Here is a 22,516-nt window from a genome sequence, read left to right as displayed (position 1 = left end):
CTGAAATCAAATTCATAATTGGAATGATTCTTCCTGTTTTGACCAAGTTTACAGGATTTTGGACCACGTTGATGCCAGGAAAGACATAGCTGCACCAAAACATCAAATCAATAAAATTATTGAGAGCTTGAGTGATGCTATGGAGGCCTTTGTTGAAAAATACCAAATGAGTCAGTAGGAATATGTCAAGCAGGTATTGACCTCTACGCGTCTAATGGAACCGTCAGATGGATGTTGGGCGAGGATCTTGGCTTGCGGCAAGCGGGCTGCAAGAAGGGCCTTCATTTTTATAGCTCTAAGCAAAGAGGACAGACAGGATTGGATCCGTTGCGTGAACTGTGCTGTACATTTTTGATGGCCAATTTTGAAAATGTCTTTCTACATTCCTTCACAACAACGAATGAGACCAATGTGGCTCTCTGAGCAAAAACAAATGTTGTTAGAATAATTAATGAAATACCTCCTCACCAATCATTGAAATGGCATGCAAAACTAAAAAAAAATGAAACAAAAAGCCAACAAAGCACACAAGAAAAAGATTTTGGAGGCTTACTAAAATTGAAAAGAGTAAAGTGACACACAGATCAAATCAAGAAAGAAGTATGTGAATGAACTGGTCATCTCCAACCAAAGTGTCTACAAAGTGCCACTTGATTCATTCGGTGTGCCGAATTCCATTTTCCTCCATTTAATCGAGTTGGTCCGTTCGCCCCGAAATGCAAATTGCAAGGTAACGCCAAGATGGAAATGTAAGCTCACTACCAACGAACTGAACAGAAATACGCACACTTCCCCATGAAATTCATCGAGGGTCTCATTGAGGGTTTTAGCTTCATCCGAAATCATCAATTTACTCATAAAGCTCAATTGACATATACGTGGTAAAGGTAACAAGGCATGCACGGCATACATAGACAACCGACTCAATCCTTTTTGAAGGGCCCAATACAGATTAGCAGAGCTGGGAATTAGTATATAAACCTCGGAGGTTGCCAAGCATCAGTTATCACAAAGCAACTATCCTCCGAAAGAGCAACTTGTTTCAATGATCCTGAATTTAGTTTCCCTCGTGTCGTTCGTTCTTGTTCTCCTATGGAGCTCCGTTTCCGGCCTCAGTGTGGTGAAATGTCGGGCAGGCAATGACGGGGGCTGCATCGGTTTCAGACGTCCCAACTCCCTGGAACAAACCATGGCCACAGTAAGAAATGGTCCTTTGAACCTCATTAATAATCTGTGCGTTTTAACCATCTCCTTTTCCTCTTAAGCCTCATTCAAACTTGCCGATGGCCGTCCAAAAGAAGAACACAGCCGAAGGGTAAGTGGCAGCTAAACAACTCATCCGGTTTACTGGCTTTCATTCGTTTCCATCTTTTGTTCCAGGCTCACTCGAGAGGAAATCCTAGACATGATAGAAAGGCTCAAGAGGTACATTCCAGTAGAAGAGACCCGAACGCATCGAGCGGATCGGGATTTTCAGTCCGAAACCGGGCCCACCCGGACCCATATGGACAACGAATCAGGCGGGATCTTGAACCAATTCGTCCAAACTTTGCAAGCCGCCAATAATTATGGCGCCAGATTTCGTTCCAAGTACAACGGTCGAGGAGCGAACTTGGTCACCCTGAACCATCTGATTAGAGGCATATGAGAGAGAGTGCGATGATTTGTTCGATAATGATAACTTTATGAAAGTGTTTTTTTCACACCCATGTGGTGTCCATTGTTATGAATGGACGTTTTATATTCGGTTTATCTCGGTCATCGGGGAGGATGGCCGGGATAAGCTGACAGCCAAAATGTATGAGCATGTGAATTTCTTCAAACCGTGCAAACTGCAATGTGTTAATGCGTGTAGTAAAAAGTTTCCAGTACATCGTCAGCCCTATCAGCAAGAATACAATCACATTGATCATTGATTCACGTATTATATTCATTTATTGCTTAGTTATTCGAAAAAGGACCAAGCCTTTCGAGGACAGCCAAAGCTGGGAGCAAAAAACTCATGCTTTCTTTTCTTCTCATCAAAGAAGATGGTTTCCTGTATCCATTGATGTACTCAATATTATGATGGGTCTCTCTAAGTCTCTTGAATGGTGACTGAGCTGTCTGGATGGATCACTGAGGTGTACGGGTTGAATCGGGATGTGGAATTGGTCCTGGATGGCACTTTCCCAACTTCCGTGATGCTCGTCACGGAAGCCATTTGCATTTGACGTCTTCGACGTTCATCGTGTCGTCTCTCTTTGTAGATCTTTTCCATGGACATGCGAGGCGTGTCGTCTTGGGTGACGGCGTTCAAATACGAACAGTCCACAAGATACGTTCCCGGTTTGGAGGAATAACTCACCTAGAAAATAAGTTTGGATGAAGAAGATTTCGCAGTTGGGGTCAAAATCAATAAAAACCTTTTTTTGCAACGTCAGACAGCCCGAACAAGACGGGAAGACGCACGGCAGATTGCTAAACAAACCACTCGTGACGTGCCATGAAATCGATTTCTTTTCCGGACATTATTTGACCCACGTCACTAATTATACATAAGATTTTGAAATAATTAGCCAAAAAGAACACAAACGCAAAATAATTCAATAAAGAGGAATCAGCCCAATCGGCCCTTTATTTGGTAGAGGCTGAGTCACAAAGCGCCCTCTGAAGTGCAGAACCTAAACCATATTTCGTGCAGCGTAAGGGCACTATACGAATTCGTAATGATAGCAACATGAGATAACTAAATCTTTAGTTGGATTCAGGAAAAAGTTCGAAATTACTATGAGACAAGTTGTCGATGGAAGGCTCATAAATCCGACATCTGAAATGTACAGGATTAAAGATTTCCTGGAAAAGAGATGAAAATATCCCGATGTCCTTTAAGTGCATTTACAAGGAAAAGTTGCTGAATGTTAATCGACAATGAATGAAAATGGCAAAGTAAATAAATAAAAAAAAATCTCTTGATGCCCACCTCTGCTCATATTAGACGAAGGTTAAATGGATTCACAAGTGTCTATAGTCCGCTACAATTCGTAACAACTTTCTAAGGTCCAGAAAATTATGCAAATAAAGGCAACCTCTCAAACAACGACAATGAACAATTAGCAAACCCGTCTGCTCTGCCTACCTTGAGACAAAATAGTAGTCAATGTAAAGAGGCCAATCAATGACTAACATTCTAGTTTCTCCAATAGGACTTTTTTCTCACCATATTCTCAAAGCGATATCCCCAAAGAATCTCCCGAGGGAGATAAGAAGTCCGAGCTTGGACAGAGTTTCCAGTCGGTTCCACGATACCTTCCAGAGAAACGACCATTTCGAATTTCGAGTTCAGAATGTCCTTAGGACTCATGTCATAAAAGGGACTATCGGCGTCAATCTTGTGGAAGATCATGGTTGGGAGAAGCAGCATCACACGATCGTCGTCTTCTTCAGTCATTGTTGAGACCTATTACATAATAGAAATATTGGAATTAGTGTGATCCATCCACTTATGAATGTAACCCTTCGTTTGAACCATCCATCAGAAAGTAGCGCGTGTTTAACAAGCTCAAGCAACCTTCCATTTCGGTGGTTCAACCAGATAAGCTATTAAAAAAAAAATGATGAGTACATCTGTCATTGAAAGGTTTAAAGTCTGGATTCGAGTTCTTGCCAAAAGATTCCAGCCATGGGTTACCAAACTGTAAGTATTTCTTGCAGAGGCACAACCCCAGTCAGGCCTAAGTCGGAACTCTTTCAAGCACTAAATACAAGCGTAATAACTTGTACTCGTAGCGTACTCGTAAACACCGTACTAAATTCAAGTTATAGTTATTTCTTGATTGGCTGTCACTTTCTGATCAACGCATTCGCAAAATACCACTCGATACGGCCAAAACACATTCAATGAGTCTACCTGTTTACGCCGTTACAAAAGACGTGTTGAAGCTAAAGTTATCAATGTTTGAAGCTATCCCCATGTACTAGAGGTGTAATGGGCTGGAACCCAGCTTGAAACTTCATATCATTTTGACTGTTGAAACGCATTTGGCCCAAACCACTTCGAGCTGGATTGAGGCTCTGGTTCACATAAAGCTTGAACATAAGCATTCACTTGTTTTCGCACTATACCTTTGTCATTGTTGCATTTCACAAATTGAGGTATTTTTCTTGGATTTATCATGGATATCTAGAACTACAGAGGTCCTTGGATTTATATACTGGTTCAGGCATGAAGGTTCTCAAAGGGAACTAGCCGGGAGTAAAAAGTGAGAGCTGACAGCCAGTATATTTTTTTGGCTTCCTTGGTCATTCCTCTTTGAACACCCTGCGTCAGGTGCCTCTTTGGATTTAACCCGCCACTTTTTGTAACTCAGAAATTGACTATAGATGGCGGGATAATCGCACCATCAGAAAAGCGCCATTGCGGCCACATTATTGTGATTTCTTTTCACCTTGAACCTATTTATTATTTTGCTTAATATTTTGCTTTGCTTAAAAAATGTAGGAGCATCAATAAACAAGCAAGTACAGGGTGGAAAGAAACTATGAGCCACATTTGGTGCCTTCTAAAGGCTTTTTGTGGACTTCCATACTGCTACTAGGAACAAAATCCTCATCACTTCAACATGATGGTTTTAAAATCCTGCTTAGCATTCCATTTTTACATTTTGCTCAATGTCATTGAATATTTTCTCCATGCTAAGGGCTTAATGAAAAACCTAGTGTCATATCAAATATGCTACAATTTAAGCCCATAGTAGATTGGGAACATTTCAATAATTTTAACCACCTGACAAAAGATTGAAGGAAAACATTGTGTCCAAAAATGCAAATTGAGCATTTTTGAGGTCAGAGCCAGAGGTGTACTGGGCTTTCAGTCATCATCCTTGAACCATTTCAACTGGAGTATTCAATGCAAAAATGACAAATCCTTCCAGAACTGATGTGGCCAAGAGCAGAAATCTGCGATTTATGAGGACGTATTCAGGCAGCCAAAACACTAGACGGCAGACAGTCTTTTTCCGGGCTAAATTTGAATCCTTATTCGGCCCTAGTTTTGCAACAGTCCCTTGTAATGAAAAACCCTATTCAATATGACAAAGCAACTATTTGAGCGTGGAGAAACATTTTCAGAAAGCATCAGAAGTGTGTTCCCTTCATTAGTGGGAGTCGCTTGTGGACAGCCTCATTCAAACTAACATACCATCCGAATTTGAAGGGCGTACAGAGGCTGATTAGTGGTTAACCATTTTGTGCCAATTGCCCGCACCTGCTGTTCCTCATTTCGTAGAACGTTCACGGAATTCGTTACCTTAAGCTCCTGTTGGCTGAAGTAGGTTCTGTCCCCCTCTTTGGTGACTTCCTTGGAATGGACCAATTGAGCTCGAACGTGGGCCTCAATCAAATGAGATTTTCTGACATTGCCAATCCGGAACACGAGGTACAAAATGCCGTCTCTCAAAGTGATCACTGCATTTTTCGAGAACATCACCGTGTGCGTGCGATTCTGTGGGTGGAAAGAGCATCATATTTTAGTGTACTGTAAAGGTTAGAAAGGGATCATGAATCAGACCTAAAACCTCGATGTTGCCATGGACGAGGAAATGACTCCATTGGAAGAAAGCTTGGTCTACCCCAAGTTCATAGTAACCAAAAGACACTAGACAAGCTCAAAATTGAACCTCGTTTCAATGTACCCGTTTTCAATCCAGGATTCTCCTCACTAATTGACTGGAGCGATGTCCACAGTCAGCTTCCCACTTGATTGCACGCAATACAACCATGGGGATAAGCACGAAAAAAAAGAACCAGTTTGGCAGTACAATCCACCGATTGGTTCTCAAGCCATGGGCCCAATATGTTTTTGACCTTTATGCAGAGATATCGTCAGAAACACCTACGCACGTAATATACTCGCAGGTCATCATTACATTCGTTCGGCAAATTTCAGTTTGTTGATGAATGAATCAGAGTCCGAAAAAAAACCTATTCATTTTCTTAGACGTGCTTTGGAAGATCGTGCAAATGGTTCTTTGACCCAACCAATGACCCACAAGGCCATGTTTGGCATGTTTTTATCACCGTCCCAAAAACTTGTCGGAATGTACTACACTATCTTTTTGAGCTTGAAATTAATCGACCATCTTGGACAAGATTGATGAATCAAGAATGGACATTCGTTGTACTTACAGTCGACGGTAAACTTTCGAGCTCATAAATAAGGCTTAGTGGAATTACAGCATTCAACTTGTGGCTTGAAAGTGGAGGTTTCTGATATGAATATCTTACTTTTTATTTGAGTATGATTTACTTCTGAGAAATAAGTAAGTTCCTTTTGCATTTCAGTTTCGCTTACATAAAATATGATCCAAATCTTTGATAAAGTTCAAGTTCTAAAATTAATAACATTTAATCTTTGCTTTGTTTGACATTGTTTCCTTGATAAAGTAAAGCAACGAAGACATAGACCGCAATAAAGAGAGGAAAAGAAAGTTGATTCTAATCTGGGATTTGGTGCGTCGCATTCAAAAACGAAATATGACAATGCCCTCAAAATCATTATTTTGTTAACGAGCCAGGTTAACCAGTTTCTAGAATGCATAGACACGACAAAATTGGCCAAATCAACGCAAAATATATGTTATAACAGGCTTCAAGTGATTCCAGTTTTTTTCCGGCATTCCCTGATTGCAAAAGCCCCCCTTTATTTGATCACAATTCTCCCGGGACATTATTCAGCCTTGACCCATTAACCTCAACAGAAGTGTCAATCTTGACCATGAGACCCTTTCTGCGGCATCCATGAAACACATCTAAAAGCTTACCTTCGGCCGAGCCAATTTGGCGAAAACAATGCCCGCAAACGAGGATGAGGTGAGCACACCAACGATGGACTGAATGCTCATGACAATAATAGCACTGGAACAATCTTCACTAGTTTGGCGCGTACCATAACTGCAAAGTACAAAGGATAGAAACAAAAGCTAAATAAAGTGGTCTTGTCAGATGACCTAGACTTGCTGTTACCCAATGGTATGCTGGGTTTCCAAACTAAACAGATAGCACGAGGCATAATTGTAGATGCCCCAGACACAAGGTGTGAAATTGCCCGATTTCTGATTGATCCCATCGGGTAGGTTATCTTCTTCGAAATCGCCATGGGCGTGAGCGATGATCCAATATAAAAAGCCAAAAAAGGTCCAAGTGATGAGGAAACTGAGGGAAAAGGCGAGGATTACATACCTGGAAAACGAGAAAGAACGTTTTAGTCCATGGTCGCGGCCCTGTGAGGGGATAAGAGTGTTGAAAATGGAGATTAGTTGGGAGAGCATCAAGCGACCAAATTGGAAGTGAATTGATTATCTGATATGCATGGTGAAGGTGCCAACTTCAAAGCGAGCTTCCAACATTCTAGTGCCTTTTTCTGGAATATTTATCGCAACAAAAAGGACATCTTCATGTTGTATTCGTTCGCTAGAAACAAATGATCTGGAAATGGGCGGGACTGTCTGGATAATTATGGAAAATTCCGGTTAATTTGACACGAAACTGGATATACCACGTTCTATTGACATTAATGCAAAGATCGTTCTAAGCAAAGTGTGTGACATATCGGATTAGATTTCAACAACGAAAATTTTAAAAAGTGCAAATAAATTTTTATCCTGAACTTTTTACAGCTTTTTGGTGGATTCTTACTAACCTTGATAGGGTAATTGGCAGGGGTTGGTTTACAGGTCCTGTGATTGTGGGTAATCTCTGGTGACTTGATTGTATTTCAAAGAGTTCATCCAAATTTAGCTAATACCCCGACCAAAATGGGCGCTTTAAAAAAAATGAGTTTTCCTTCTTTTCTTTCATTTGAATTTTTGCCTATTTGTTATAGCTTCAAGTAAACTCGTAGTAATTCCAAATCTTTTTGGAATGGTGTAATTTTGATAACCCAAAAACTCAAAAAGAAAATTCACTTGTTCATTTACTTCACGTCTGTAAAGCAGCCATTTATTCGTCATTTTTGTCAGTTCAACATATATTCTGTTGCATGTACTTGTGAAATTAATAGGCACAACCTGGCCGTCACCTTGATGACATTGTTCCATGTTATTCTATTTCTGCAATTGAGATTGTTTTTATATCCAACAATTTCCATACAACAAACAGCTGTTGATGAAAAGGGGCAATGACCTCTGAAATACATCAACACCCTTATAAAAAAGTAAGTCCAAGAATTTCAGATTGTTTAATTGTGGTCGGAAAAATTGTTCATCTTGGCAAGCGGAACGGTCCTTTTTTATATTAAGGTATGACTTTTACAGTCCTTCCAATAAGAGCCATTGATTTTCTGTCTGTGCGTGGATTCAAATAATACACAGAAAGGTAGTTAGTTATCTTTCGGGGAAGAATAACGGTGTAAAACGCTGACCAAGTGAGTTATGAAAACGATCCCTTACGCACCAGATGCTTAACGAATTCGAAAATCTATGACAAGGTCTTACCTCCATGGCATGTCAATGCAAGTTGTGAACACATCTTTGATCAAGTTCCTGCCTCGATTAGGTACATTTTGCATGGACACATTAGCCCGTCCGGATTTGGCGACCAAGCGTTTCTTGGCCTTCTTACTCAGTTCCTTGATCACCTCTGGAGACACTATGGCACTTTCTTCCTCTTCAAACTGTCTTGGTTGAGGCTGATGGAGAGAAGAAATTCGATGACATCATTAATGAATATATAATACATTGCTCTCCAATGGAGCACTTCAGATGAGTCGTACCTTTCTCCGTAACTTTGGGAATACATCAAATTGGCTGTAAAGAAATACGAGCAGCCATCAAACATTGATAATCCGACACCTATTCCAAGCCTGCATGTTATGTACGGGATTGACCAGAATAAAATTATGTGGACGCTTCAATTTCAATTGCTTCCACATTTTTGTCGTACATAAAGGGCGGAATCTTCCTCGTCAACATGATTTGGCATCCATCTTCAATTAAAAGATTGCTCACCCGCTGCTGACTGATCCTCTTGGTTTTATCAAGTTTGGATGTACCGTGAACTGATTGTCATCAATGTCCAATTCCACATGTTCCAACTCTCCGTGTTCGTTTTCCACCGTGATAAAGCATGGATTGACCATGCCTCCTTCCATATCGTTCCCGTGAGGATTATTGTCGATCTCACTGCCGTCAATGGAATTGCTCTCCGTCATGTTATCATATGACCCTTGGCCCGAATCCTCTGTTATGGTCCGTGAGGATTTGGGATCAAGATGCTGGTCCTTGGAGGGGTCCTCGAAAGACGATTCATCGCCGGAATCACCGGACTTGGTCACTTCAAACACAGTCATATTTTTTTTACCACAGATGCTTCCAGCAGGTATCAAAATGTTTAGCACGAGGCCTGAAGGAGAAGTATCTGTCAGAAGGCTGCTTCAGGGCCCTCAGGTCTTTAGGTACTGGCTTTGAAGTTGGTTAAAACACTCCTATGTATGCCTAGGTTGGATGGAATGGTATTGGTTAGTACGAGGAAGACTAGGAATGTGCTACAAGAGCAGATTTGTAATCGCACTCAAAAACGTGCCTGACCAATTTTGGGTTTCGCTCATTAAACGATTCCGTTCAAACACGCTTCCACATCATAAGTTCATTGGTTTTCTTCCCAATACGATTGTAAAAACCAGTTGAGTCTCGATTTTGGCTAGTTCTGTAAACTTTTAGCTTACAACACAAACCAATTTGCTATCATCAACAGGAACACAATCAACGACAATCGTTTTTCTTTTGATCCAAGTGCTGAAGTACAACATATCTCAAAATATTTTATGACTGGAAAACAACCATGACATTACGTGGATAGAGAAGTCATTACCTAAAAACGTTTTGGTATCTTTTTACCGCTTACCTTCAATAGTGGTCCCGATTTCCGAAAGAACTGACTCGATCGATCGATTTCGTTTTCCTGGGTTCTTGATATCCGTTTAGTACGAGAGACACTCTCTTCACTTCGTCTCACCTTGACGACCTGTTTGCGACTGAAAGAGGTTTCGGTCAAAAAACTGATGACGGCCAAGATAGTAGCTATTGATCCAAGGAGACTCAATGAGTAGATAGATAGAGAGAGAGAGAGAGAGGATTTGCACGATCAGCTGTGGCAAACTGCAAAATGATCATTTACACCAAGAATTGCTCGAATTGCTCGTTCGCCTTTGCCACACTACTGACCAACAAGTACTAACTGGTGTACAGTTTCAAATCCAAATGATCCCCATGAAGACCCTCCAAACGCAGAAGACCCATTGGGCCAGCATTCCGCCAAAGATCAAACTTGGCTTTCCCCGCTTGACCAACATCTTCCACTTAATGATAGGATGATGGGACGCCTTGGCCAATTTGGTGTCGTCGACGGCGACGTACAAGGGAGGGTCAGTGCTAAAATTCATGTTAAGGGTCCATCTACTTGAAGAACAACGATTCAACAGAACATTTTTGTGTGAAAAATGAAAGACTTTGAAGCTGGAATGAAATGCCAACAATGTCAATTTGACCTGGCAACCCAGGATTTCTGCAGAAAGCATGAGGAGGGGAGGAAAATGAATGCGATGAGGGCTCATTATTTTCTCCTTTTCAACAGCTTTGCCCAAGACAGTGTTCGGATTAAAAAGAATTTAAATGTCAAAGTGGGATACGAGTCTCCTGTGGTTCGCTTGTGAGTGGTTGCCCCTCGTAAACCTGGTCAGTTTTTGAATATCCAAAGGCGTCAAACTCAATGGGAGTCTCTGGTGGACGCTCTTGGATCTTTGAGAGTTAATCTGGGTAGCCCAATTTATTGGCAGAGATGGTATACCTAGCAGTCAGACGAATGTAGTAATCACCTCGATGGTGTTTTCTGAGCTTAGAAGTTAAACCCGGTAGCTAATACATTCAAACATCGCCCCTTTTAGGTTGTTTGTGTTCAAGTTGAAGGAAGATTTGGTCAATCTAACGAGTACTACCCAAATATGAGGGCAATTCCTGTTTGGTGATGCAGAAGCGTGATAAATGTTTCTAGTAGGTAGGTTACTCGGAGTTCGCTTCAGGAGAAGAACCATGAGGATTGACTATTTTCAGGAATGTGCTATTCAACCGAAATGTTGAATATCAGTGCCACCTAATTTGGTTATAGTCTAAGATTCTAATCTGGCCCTAAATATGCATTGTAAACTATCTAAGTGGTAGAAACAAGGGTTGAGTTTGAGCTAAAACTGGACACATCACATTGTAGTTAGAGCTATGATGATTTTGACTTATCTCTTTATGCATGACAAATGCCATGGAAGTCTCGGATAGAAAGACGTAATGCACTAGGTATAAAATGGAGACACTGCTGAGCGATTTTTGTCATAACAAACTAGTCTTTTTGTTTATGACAGTGTGACCAAATATGGCGATGTCAAGCTTGTTTAAATCCAGTAATGAAATGGAATAGGCCTTCTTTAGAACCCCTTGTTTGATTTTCGACCAATTCCGTGAAACGTGCATAAAAATCGGGAGCGTAAACCAGAACTTGCATTGTGAATATTGACAATTCACTGTTAAGATCAAGCCTTTTTTTCAATCTCGGAAACACCATGTAATTTCATGAGATTACAATCACGACAAATGGTTGCATTTTTACACATCATTGTGATCAAGTTATTCATGAGTACTGTAGGAGCATCGTACGTTGCCAAAATCGAGATTGTTGAATGCATGCATGTGGTTGATAATCAAGTTGATTCTTCACGCCTCATTTTGTGGACGACCATGTGTACCATTGGCAATTGAACACGTATACATACTTGTACGATGAGCCCCAAACAGGCCTCACAGTTACATGAGGTCAAGTTGCTCCTTAATCATAAGGATGACTTAACAAATAAATTGCGAAAAGTGACTGGAACCTAATGATTTTCAGAGTTCTAATATCTTGAAAATAGCAAATGTAAAAAGTGGTTTCTGTCAGTGTGAATTGGTTGATACCGAATGGCTTTGGTGGTGGACCAAAACCATAATGGTGAAGTGTGTGTGAGGCCAACGACTTCCAATGAGAAATGGCAAGATGGCGATGTGAACCTCAAAAATTGATATCTTTGCTGTTAAACGCACAGTGACAAAGGAAAGGTCAGGATTTGTCTTATTGTCAAGAACACAATTGCATTTTCAACCGTCAGGTACTTGCTTCGATGAGTAGGGATGGCGCTTATGGCTAGGGATGAGCTTCGAGCTTTGGTTCCGAATCGAGCTAAATTGTCTCAAGCTCTTCTAGTTCAAAGGTTCTTAAAATATGCCATGACATTTTTAACACACGTCTGATATTGAGCCAGAGTAGTGGGGCTGTATCAGAACTGCACAAAAATACCTTTTTTTGGCTTTAAGCAAAACTCATCCGATTATTGAATTTACTTAGATCATGGTGTTTGTTAGTTATAATGTTCGTCTCTGCTCAAACCCCAAGATCCGTGTGACATGCTCCATTTTTTACCGTTTTTCCGACATTTCATAAGACTTAGGCATTCATGTTTTTGAAACGACAGGGAAAAGTCTAAGATAATGAAATTCATGAAGTAGTTTCTGATGAACTGATGATGTTCAATGGGGCTTATCAACCTTGCGTTTTTATGCAATGAAGAATAGGATCAATTGCTTGGATGTTTTTTTAATGCAAATTCAAACCTATCCTCCAAGACGTTTTCAAATTATCAGGAGAGTAGATGATTTTATTTGTAAGGTACTGATGTTACAAGTAATGTACACTTAGTTCAAGGATTCGATGGTTCTTTAAGGGACCGGCAATGCACGCGGGAGACCTTTCTCAAACATTTGTTAAAAGAGACATAAAATACTCTATGAAAGATAAAAGAAGAGATATAAAAAGAGAGAACTGGAGGTGATGAACTTTATTAAGAATGCATTTTTAAGCAACTGCTTACAGAACCATATCTTTTTTATTAGTGTTATAATTGCAGGCAAGCTGAAAAGGAAATTATGTTCGAATTGACTTTCACTTGAAACTGTAATCTGGACCTCTAATGTGGACATTATTGCTCGTTTTTATCTCTGTCTCAATAAAATCAAGCGGTTCAGAATGAAAGGTTTGGCGTATGGCTAAAATTGTGTTGCGCCGTATTATGGTTTACTTTTCCATCATTTGAAAGATCAATTTTTAAGTATCAATATTCTTGACTGCGAGACATGCAGGTTACAAAAAGGTTTACATTAGCACAATGCTCAAATATATAATGCTTGGCATGGTTTTTTTTGGGGCACGATTCTGGGACGCAGAGATCTAGGAATATAGTTTGAGGGGAATTTCTATCAGACAGTTGTAACACTGTCTCTGATATCTCTCCCTGGGTCACCCTGCGATATCGATTCCCGAGCAGGAGTCACCCTGACGTCGGAGGGAAACCAGACTTGAACCTCAGTATGTGGAAGGCAGCCATTGTCGTAATCTCTTATTTTATCTCGTTAAAAGTCTGAATATATATGTTTTAGCACGTATCCCGTATCACAGTATTAATATTGGGGAGGAGGAAAGAGGAGTTGTGGCCAGTTTCTTAGTATGTGTGTGGTACGATTTTTCTTGGCCTAACATTCATTGTAAAGCTTATAAAAGTTACTCTTGGAATGGAACACATTAACCTGAGCACAATTCGTTTGCGCATTAATTAGTTACGCCATAACTATCTAACCATATCAAGTATCTTAATGCTGTTAACTTGTTTTCTAATCAGATTACTAAAATCAATGCTACCAAAAGGAGAGCGCGACGAATTTCATAACATCTAACACCAGTTAGAAGCTGTTTGAGAAAGCAGGGCTCAATCATAACAAGTAGATCTATCTTTGCATTGTTCACATTGTAAAACTAAGTAATACAGCTCTGAATAAAATGAGCCATTGAAAAGTTGCCTTGGTTTGATGTTTCCACACATGGGGGAATTCACTAGGAATTTATCTAGATTAACAAAATAAAACTGATCAAGTACCAAATAGCACATTTTATAGCAATTTTGGCCAAAGAAATCATGTACCGCTTTGAAGCTAATGGGGTACCCCCACGTGGTTTCGTGAAAGCAAATTTTAAAATGCGAAAGTACTAAACTGTATCCAGTCGCATTTCAAAATGTGCGTTGACGAAACTCTCTGACACTCGCAGTAGGTGCAACTGGGTACAAATCGCAGCTAAAAATATGCACTCACGAAACAATGCGAGGGTGTCCCATTGCATTCCGATTCTTTTTTGGACCCTTTTGAACTCAATTTTTCCAGTCCATGAAACGTTTTGATTTAAAATTATCGACGAAGAATGAAGTACGTTAAAAAAACGACCTTGGCCCTATTAAGAAATTCACTTTTTTGGGTCAGGGTTTGCCACAAATGTTGTTTTTGCAAGTTTCGAGCTTCTTAATATGCTTCAATGCTTTACTTTGCCTATATCTTGAAGCGACTTTTATTTGCAAGAAATTCGCAGGCCTATACATATTAGTTTCCACAACATTTTCCCAAATGTTTCACGATTTAAACCACTGTTAATTGCAGGGCTTGATTAACGCTACCCGTAATGCATTACTTTTTTGAAAAAGAAACAGTACTGGCAACGGAACTGGTGTTTTTGTCCTTCCGTAACTGTTACTTTCTTCTTTTCTAAACGAGCAATTTAAGAATTGTATATAAGGTTTCCTACCCGATTTTTTAAAAGCTCCGTCTCAAATGGAATGAATTATCTATTACTGATGGAATGACATAGATAATCACGGGCGTCATTTGTTTCACTTTATATTTACTAAACGATAAAAATCGGAGGAACGTTTTTTACTCAGTTTTTCTTTTTTTCTGTTTTCTTCTCTATTTTTTCTTTCTCCTTTTCTGCAAAAGTGACGGTAACGCTTAACTTTTTTCCGTAAGCCCTAGTTAATTGTAATCAAATCTAATTGTGACTAACATTTGAATTCCACTTCAACTGAATTGAGTCCGAAAGAATTGATAAATCCTAAAGTTATTTGATTTTCCATCTCCTTTCTCACACCAACAAGTAACAAGTAATTTTTTTAAACTGTACGGTTCTTAGAAGATTGAAATCATATAATTGTTATCAACAACATGTCTTTTGACGGATTAGCGCTCCCACCTCTTTTCAACCACGGAATGAGAGTGGCACCTGAAATTGGCCATGGTTGTCACGACAATCCCTTTCAATTTCAAGAGCCAAATTCAAAAACTTTCGGCATATTTCAATGGGTTTGATTTCAATCCATCTATGTGCTGCCCACTTACGACTTGGAGCGGCTTTACACTAGGATGGAAAACCGAGATTTAAACCGGAGTGAGGATTGAAGTTGGAGTATTGCTGGGGCGAGTCCTTCATAAGATTTGAGTCCAGCAGAGGGCTCTAGTCTTTCACTGTGCTAAGGTCGAACAAAAAGACTCATATTGCGAAAAACTCGCCCCAGCACTAGTCCCACTTCACTCCTCAAACCGGATTCAATCTTGGTTTTCCATCCTAGTGTAAAGCCGCCCTTACTTTTGTCTCTTTCTTCCGTTCATCCATTCTTATTCACTCACATATTATTCGGAAGCTGAGTGGATGGAAGGAAGGGCCAGATAGATGAAACCACATCTGGCCCAGAAAAGGGGGTGGAATCGCATTTAGCGGGTAAAGATGACACGCCCATATTGGCTCCTTCTGAGCTCTGAAGACTTGGTCACGTCACAAACAGATGCAGTATTTCAAATATGCAAATTGAGCTTTTCTGAGCGACCAAATTTCTGCCCGGTTATGCACCACAAAATCGAAAAATGAACATTCGAATTATCTTCATTCATCTTTCATTTTGACCGATCAAATATGTCTGACAGTTGCCACTTTGAAAAAAAAGGGCATTGTGTCGTGTAAAATTGATACCCTTAGAATGTCTTATTCTATCCAAGAGACTTGGATATTTCAGTTGCTATTATAGTCCGTTCAAACTCTACGCTCTTTGTCATGCATCTTATTGCTGAATAAATTGTGCTTTCTTAACACTCCTTGCTCCCCGACTTCTGTTAGTTATAAACAAAAACTGAACTAGACATTGTTCATTTGAAAAAAGTTCTTTTTTTTTGTCCTAGCATTTGCCACACATTCTTTCATTGGCCTATGCGGGTCCTTTTTGGCTTCCCGAACTCACCTTTGAAATTTAGACCTCGAAGACCTTTCCTTCAATCCTCTATGTGATCTGGTTAGTGTTTTTCATGGGTGCCTGCGTTTAAAGATTTCGTCGCCTGTTCAATACAAGTAGCTATTATTCAAACGTATCTTTTCCGAAATCTATTGTTACCTAGGTTTTTGTTTAATTTTTACGGTCCTGAAAGTTTTTGGCCTTTTATTTGTCGAATGAGACTAAACCTAAGATTCTAGCCACAAAGTCAAGTCATCTTTAATCAGACATAGAAATTCGATATGCATTTGAAATATACTTCAGAGGTATTTTGCTACTTTATCCACTGATAGAATCCTGAGTTTCTTATCATTCAGATGATTTTAGTTGACTTTAGTTCAAAGTTACAACTGGTCATTACCTCCATGAGAGGTTGGTGGTCAAATAGTTTTGTTAAAATTAATCCGTTACATTATAATTGACTGAATCAGTCATTCTAGGTTCGGCACCTTCAAAATTAGCATCCAAGTAATTCGTAGCCACATCCATCCGTTTCCTGTGGTCCGAAATAACATGCGTTTTTCGAACCATTACACAAAAATAAATGTCAGCCCTTTTCTCGATCCTGGTATCCCAATATAACACTGGCCGTTTCCACATCCGTCAGAGGGCGACGATAGTCGTCTTCGGCATGGGTAGTACATTGAAAAGGGGTGATAAAACTGCCATAAAATCCTAAAACCAACAGACTGTCCGAGGTGTCTGAGTGTCGTGTGGAGCCATAATACCATGAGCCCTCTCACCCAGGGTCCTTCCTTCCCTACCCTTCACACTAAGAGGGTCAATAGCACACACGGACAGTGTCTCTGAGCTGTGCCTGAAACTTTGAAATTCAATGAGGTCGGGCGGGAAGGGCTTTGAATCAATCGTCTCCCAGTTTGACATGAGACAAAAAGCCGTGGGTTGAATATTTCCCAGATTTTTTCACCTCTCATTGAGTATCGAGATCTTTTTTTTTGTGAGTTGAATCCTCGTCGTCCAAATAGCTTTTCTTCAATTTGCACAGGCCATAGAAGAGTAAAAATGGAATGGAATATAACTAACACTATACATGCGAGATGGCACTTTGTAGTATGGTAGAGTAGAGTAAGTGCGCAAGTGCAAGTTCGAAAATCACCACCGTATTGTGGCACCCGAGCTCCCAAGAGATTTCAAAAGCACATTATGGGGTCTCTGAAAGTCACAATGACGAGAGATGGAGGAGCATGGAAGGGAAACATATCCTGTGAGTACTATGAAAAGAAAGCAAAAAGAGATTCATCACCTCGAAACCATCCAAAAACACTGCCAAAATTCACACTCGCCTCCATCCAGGGATGAAACCCACCATAATTGAGGGTGTTAAATGTTATGGAAGATCTAAACGAAGGGATAACCTACTATTATGGACTCTTTACTTGAATGGTCGAAGTCAGTTGGCAGGAAACCCTTGTCAGATATGGCAGGAACTGAAGATAACAGTCCAAAGAAGTTCCTAATCCTTATTCAAATCATCGTTTCCACAATCCTTATTCAGCGACGGCTGTCATCACCTCCGTGTGGATGTAGCCGTAATTAAGACGGTGTGTCGTCTGTCCAGGCATCAGGAGCAGGGCTACTATCTCTGAATAATGGCCCCTCCTTCCCATTTCCATCTGGTTTGAGGTGATAACCTCTTTCCCATTCCAATGGGACACGGCTTATCCGAGTGTTGGTGTGCATATTGATAATCTTGAAAGCCATTTTGCCAATTCATACCACTCACAACCCATTATATCCGGCCACCATCCAAACTCTGGTCGGAAACGAGCGTCTCATTTGTAGAGACCGAGCAACTACGTTTACATTCAGAGGTGGGCGCTGAAACGTAACACGTTGATTAGTGACGTTGACGGACTCGTTACTTTGCAAGTATGTCGAGCTATCAGCTCTGGTTCAATTCTTTTTTCATCAATGAATTTTACAAGCTAGTGTTTCGAAACGTGTTTACTTTTTTGTCTGAGCGACCAAAGCTACAAAAAAATAAAGTAATTTTGCAATAACAAGTCAAATTAATTATTTTGCGATACACTTTGCCAATCGTGCTTTCAAAATGGTATATTTTCTGGTCAACTTAAGATTGGCAATTAGTGAAAAATAAGAGTTTCATGATAAGCGGCGTTAAAGTTGTCCTTAACAATACCCACCACTGGCTGTATCCACCGACATGTGATGAGATCTTTGGGGGTGGATCCTGACTCACCCATTTTGTTCTGTCATAGCAAACTGACTTTTTGCTGCTCATCATCTCCACTCAGTGTATGTACAGTGCGTACGCAGTATGTATCCATTCTCACTCCCCTTATGCAAATCAGAGCCTAACAAGAGAGTGATGCATCCCAAAGGACCCAAGAACAGCGGTGGCGTCGAGATGAAAGGATACGTCCTATTAACACTGAGGACTACTTAACCTTCAGGAGATGGGGTGTTTACCATATGCTACTGATGAGTCGGTTGAGTAGTCCGCGGAGTATTCACTGCATGCGGCCAATGAGGTGTCGAATGATGGCACGGGTGGATCCCTGCTTTTGTTCGTCCCGTTCGTTATTGAAATCGTGCCAAATGGTGATTATGTTTGTTGCTCTCAAAACATTCCTGGCCAATCTTGAGTAGTTCCATTTTCTGTAAGGAAAAGTGTGTTGCAAGGAGCTTTTCTAAGTCCTCTTTTTTGGATAGCAGTGGTTCTGATTGGAGTGTAATCATTTTCAATGCCTAAATCCCATGAGGCGTTCATTGAAATGGAATCAAACGGCAATGGATTGGTGGAAAACCCCATAATTTTCTATAAAATGACGAGTTGAAGTCGTTATTAGTGGCAGTCCCTGAAGGTGTCTTGAAGGGCGTGGGTCCAATAGACATGAAAATCCCGAGAAAGACACTGTCCATGTACCTCATCTTGGTCATTTTGGGCATGACTTTCCCAAATCCCGGGGACATGCTCATAAATAACAGATATATCCGAATTCATCAAACCGGCCCTTATCATCCTAAAGGTAACTACTTTTGAAGTGAGAAAATAGTCTGGTCCATGTTTTACATGTGAATTCATTTTTAGGATCTAAACATGTCATTGAAAAGTTTGCGCAGAAAAAGGCCGATAGCCAAACCTCGACGTTCCATAACAATGACCACCCATTCTATCAACGACACTATTTGACTCGGAAACGACGTACACTTTCCATGGCCTCTTTTCTCGGCTTTCCATTTGGTTCCAAGCTTTTCAGACAATCAGCCAAACCCAATTCCAGACCAGTTTGTTCTACCATTCCCAGAAGAATGATCCCTTACCTATTCATGATTCGAAATCCAATGTCAAGATCTGCCGTTCTTCATGTGTCAGAGTAATGGTGCAGGTTCCAAGTATTGAAGGTCTGCACACCCAAGAGAGTTATGTTTTTTAGTCTGAGAATAAATCCCGGATGACGTGGGTTCCATTTATTTTCTTGACACTTGTGCCTAATAGTTCATTTTCTCGTGAGAACATTTCCATCTGAATGAACATGTTCTCGCTATCATGTTTATTTTAAGGATTTTCATCAAGCTAATGGACCTCGCCATCACCGTGAGATGGCGAGCCTTGGAACGGTTCCACCCTGTCCACGATAATCCGCGCGTGGCGAGACTTTTTATTTGGTTTGTTTGACTAAAGGATTAGCGGGGATCTCGTATAGTATGCTTAAAGCCATTGCTACACCATGGGATTCAATATTCAATACTACAGAAGTGCAAGCGAAAAAAGATATATTCTTCGATGAATTGATTAATACGGGTATGAAATTAGCGGCCATACTTGGGCGTAAATAAAAGCTTTAACAGAAGACGAAACAAATGTTATAAATTGTTAGCACATCTGAATAAATGGCATTCCTTACTTACAAAATCTGGATGCTTTGATATATTGGGAATTTAGTGTAGCCGAGAAGTTTTGGGAGAAAGTATCGGAGGCTTTTGTATCAAGAGATTTGGAAAAAAAATCATCAAATGATGCGTATTAAGTGCAAAGGAAGAGCCTAAATCCACATTGAATCTAAGGGATGAATTTTTATGAGAACCTCCACCTATCACAATGAGCAATTTTCCAAAGTACCAAGATGAAGAAAAAGTTCTCGAGTTCAATTTAGATATCCGCTTTTTTTCAACTCTGGTAAATGTTGCCATTTTAGAATTAATTTGGCCAACTCATTTCCCACAGGAAGAGCCAATGTGCCTCTAGAGACTCTGGAAGAGAGGAAACTAACTTTTTTATTATTGCACTTGCGCCAGAGTTGTCTTCGAGTTCTCGAGGAATTGGACTATTTTGACAAATTCCTCTTCAACATTTGCGGCTTTGGTATCATTTTATTTGGTCCAAGTGTTCATCTCCAGACATGAAAACATCCCTTGACTCTATGGCATGTTTGAATGTTCTCTTTTTTTTTTATGCGTCTCTCGAACTCAGATTTTGTTCCACCGAAGATTGTCGATAAAAGCGAATGAAAGTTCCTTCTTGTTCGCTCTCCCATGGCGAATAAATATTAGCGAGAGTGCAAGTTGCTCAATACGATCCGTAATGCATTAATGGAACTTGGGAGTGAAAGATCACACTCTCCACCCTAAAGGAACATTAGAGCACACTGAGAGAATAATGATATCTTCAACAAAAAGGCAAACGCGAAAGGATAAGTTTCAAATTTGGCGCTCTCACCAACAACCGCTCAAGCTGAAGCTGACCCATGCACGATCACGTGTTCATTGATGTGTATTGTATGCACGCTTCAAAGATTCAAAGATTGCATTTTCCTCAGTGGAATCTCCTTTCCAGCCTCACATGGTGGGGAAACCACTCAATTTGCCTTGGTGGATGGAGGCAAGTTCATTTCATCGTTTTGTGACTCCGTTATCCTCTATAACAGGACGACCTTCTGATTGTCCCAGTCAAAAATATGAATTGGAAATGACACTGTTGATGGTAGATTGAGCATTTTTTTGTTGAGCACCGTGTTTCATATCCATCCCATTATCCTAATCCTTCCATTTCATGCTTGAACTCACCGAATGGAGTTGTTTCATGAGCAATGGTTGATGATGGTTGATGAGTTTCCAAATGGATCCAAACAGGCTATGAATGTCCAATGAGTGGGGAAGGGAATGGAAAAAGCCTTTCTACCACTATTTGATCCATCTATGTAGTATCCTTTTGGTTTGCGCTCCTTTGAAAAAGCTCACCTTCAAAGCAATTACCAAGCTCTAAAGGATCGGACAACATTTAAAACAATCTGTCCAAAACACATGTTTTCAAGCCATTTCTGGGCATATAATTGGCTTTCCTCTCAGCATGATTCTGAAGCTCTTTACCGTAATCTCTGGCCTCATCAGTCTCAATTCTGACATTCCAGTTCCGAAAGAAGAACGTTTTGAGCGCAGAATGAGGACGTTTCGATTCCGTCTGGCGAGCTTGAACGTCACTTGAACTTGGATTGAGGAGTTAAATTACCTGGTCAAACAAGCGCTCAGTGTGTCTCTTCTCGGTCCTGAGGGCTGAGATTTACATTTTTAACTTGTGTTTGTTTAACCCGGTTTACTTCGGGCTTGTACCTCGAAACAGGTGGACGTCTTAAACTTACTTGTATGTGTCGTGACCTTTTGGTTCGATTGTTGAATCTTGTTGTTATTGGGATCAACGGTCCGGAAAAAAAGAATTCTTCTTAATGCCTGACCAGCTTTCTGCTTTCCGTTCTTTGTGTCCATGTGGGCAGATGTCTCTTTATAATTACTTGCCAAAAGGGGTGTTCAGGAATTCTTTCATCCCTATAATTAGAGACAGCAATAAACGTCGTTGGGTTTTGGTCATTGCGGGTTCGCATCGCTTTGGCGTTGGCTTTTTGACATGCACTCGAAATGAGGCAAACTTATCCCGCTCAAGTCGTTCTAAATGATTCTGAAAGACCGTATTTAAGTCGTAGGGAACGGCTCATCAAATGGGCGGACCCACCGATATTTACGAAGACAGTTCGGGGTGCTTCAAGGTGCTACCCTTGAACCCTTCCCCAAACACCCGTACTGAATCCAAGATCAATCTTTCTTGTCTCAAAGATGAGGCTTCTTAGTTGCTGTGACTCGAAACTTATTGGAAGGAAAACGTAGCAGAAGATCGTGTGCGTGTGTCTTTTTCTCTCTCTCTTGATCCTCAAGTTAAGCCCAATGACGAGTATATATTTTGGGAGCGTGTCCCAAACAAGACAAGGGTGATTTTCGAGCTATTGATTCCCACAGTGATCGGCACACTCTCAAAACTCCTTTTACGACCGGGCAATCATGTCAATA

The 22,516-nt window shown here is 40.5% G+C and overlaps 2 protein-coding genes and 1 long non-coding RNA gene across 8 annotated transcripts; 2 read left to right on the top strand and 1 right to left on the bottom strand.

Moving 5' to 3' along the window:
• The first annotated feature begins 806 nt into the window (after positions 1 to 806).
• LOC131879308 (uncharacterized) lies at positions 807 to 1,916 on the top strand. Its single transcript, XM_059225590.1, has 3 exons — positions 807 to 1,198; positions 1,266 to 1,315; positions 1,381 to 1,916. The coding sequence occupies exons 1-3, from the start codon at positions 1,046 to 1,048 to the stop codon at positions 1,646 to 1,648; spliced, it is 471 nt and encodes a 156-aa protein (XP_059081573.1). The 5' UTR covers positions 807 to 1,045; the 3' UTR covers positions 1,649 to 1,916.
• On the bottom strand, positions 1,910 to 11,174 carry LOC131879307 (ATP-sensitive inward rectifier potassium channel 12-like). Of its 6 annotated transcripts, none has more exons than XM_059225586.1 (10): positions 10,822 to 11,174; positions 9,880 to 10,009; positions 8,985 to 9,470; positions 8,750 to 8,783; positions 8,472 to 8,665; positions 7,003 to 7,218; positions 6,801 to 6,930; positions 5,288 to 5,482; positions 3,200 to 3,439; positions 1,910 to 2,347 (listed from the first exon to the last, which is right to left on the bottom strand). In XM_059225586.1, the coding sequence occupies exons 3-10, from the start codon at positions 9,323 to 9,325 to the stop codon at positions 2,078 to 2,080; spliced, it is 1,620 nt and encodes a 539-aa protein (XP_059081569.1). In that variant the 5' UTR covers positions 9,326 to 9,470; positions 9,880 to 10,009; positions 10,822 to 11,174; the 3' UTR covers positions 1,910 to 2,077. The 6 variants fall into 6 exon arrangements, with proteins under 6 accessions (XP_059081569.1, XP_059081570.1, XP_059081567.1 ...); XM_059225587.1 differs by having other exon boundaries at positions 10,850 to 11,174; XM_059225584.1 differs by having other exon boundaries at positions 10,970 to 11,174.
• Positions 11,175 to 18,552: 7,378 nt separating this feature from the next.
• Positions 18,553 to 19,651, top strand: LOC131879284 (uncharacterized). The gene is made up of 2 exons (XR_009373129.1): positions 18,553 to 19,206; positions 19,269 to 19,651. It is a non-coding gene; the product is annotated as an uncharacterized LOC131879284 (long non-coding RNA).
• Positions 19,652 to 22,516: the final 2,865 nt, after the last annotated feature.

The sequence above is a fragment of the Tigriopus californicus genome, chromosome 4, assembly GCF_007210705.1.
Source record: "Tigriopus californicus strain San Diego chromosome 4, Tcal_SD_v2.1, whole genome shotgun sequence".
Lineage (NCBI taxonomy): Eukaryota > Metazoa > Arthropoda > Copepoda > Harpacticoida > Harpacticidae > Tigriopus > Tigriopus californicus.
This window is presented reverse-complemented; position numbering and strand designations above follow the sequence as displayed.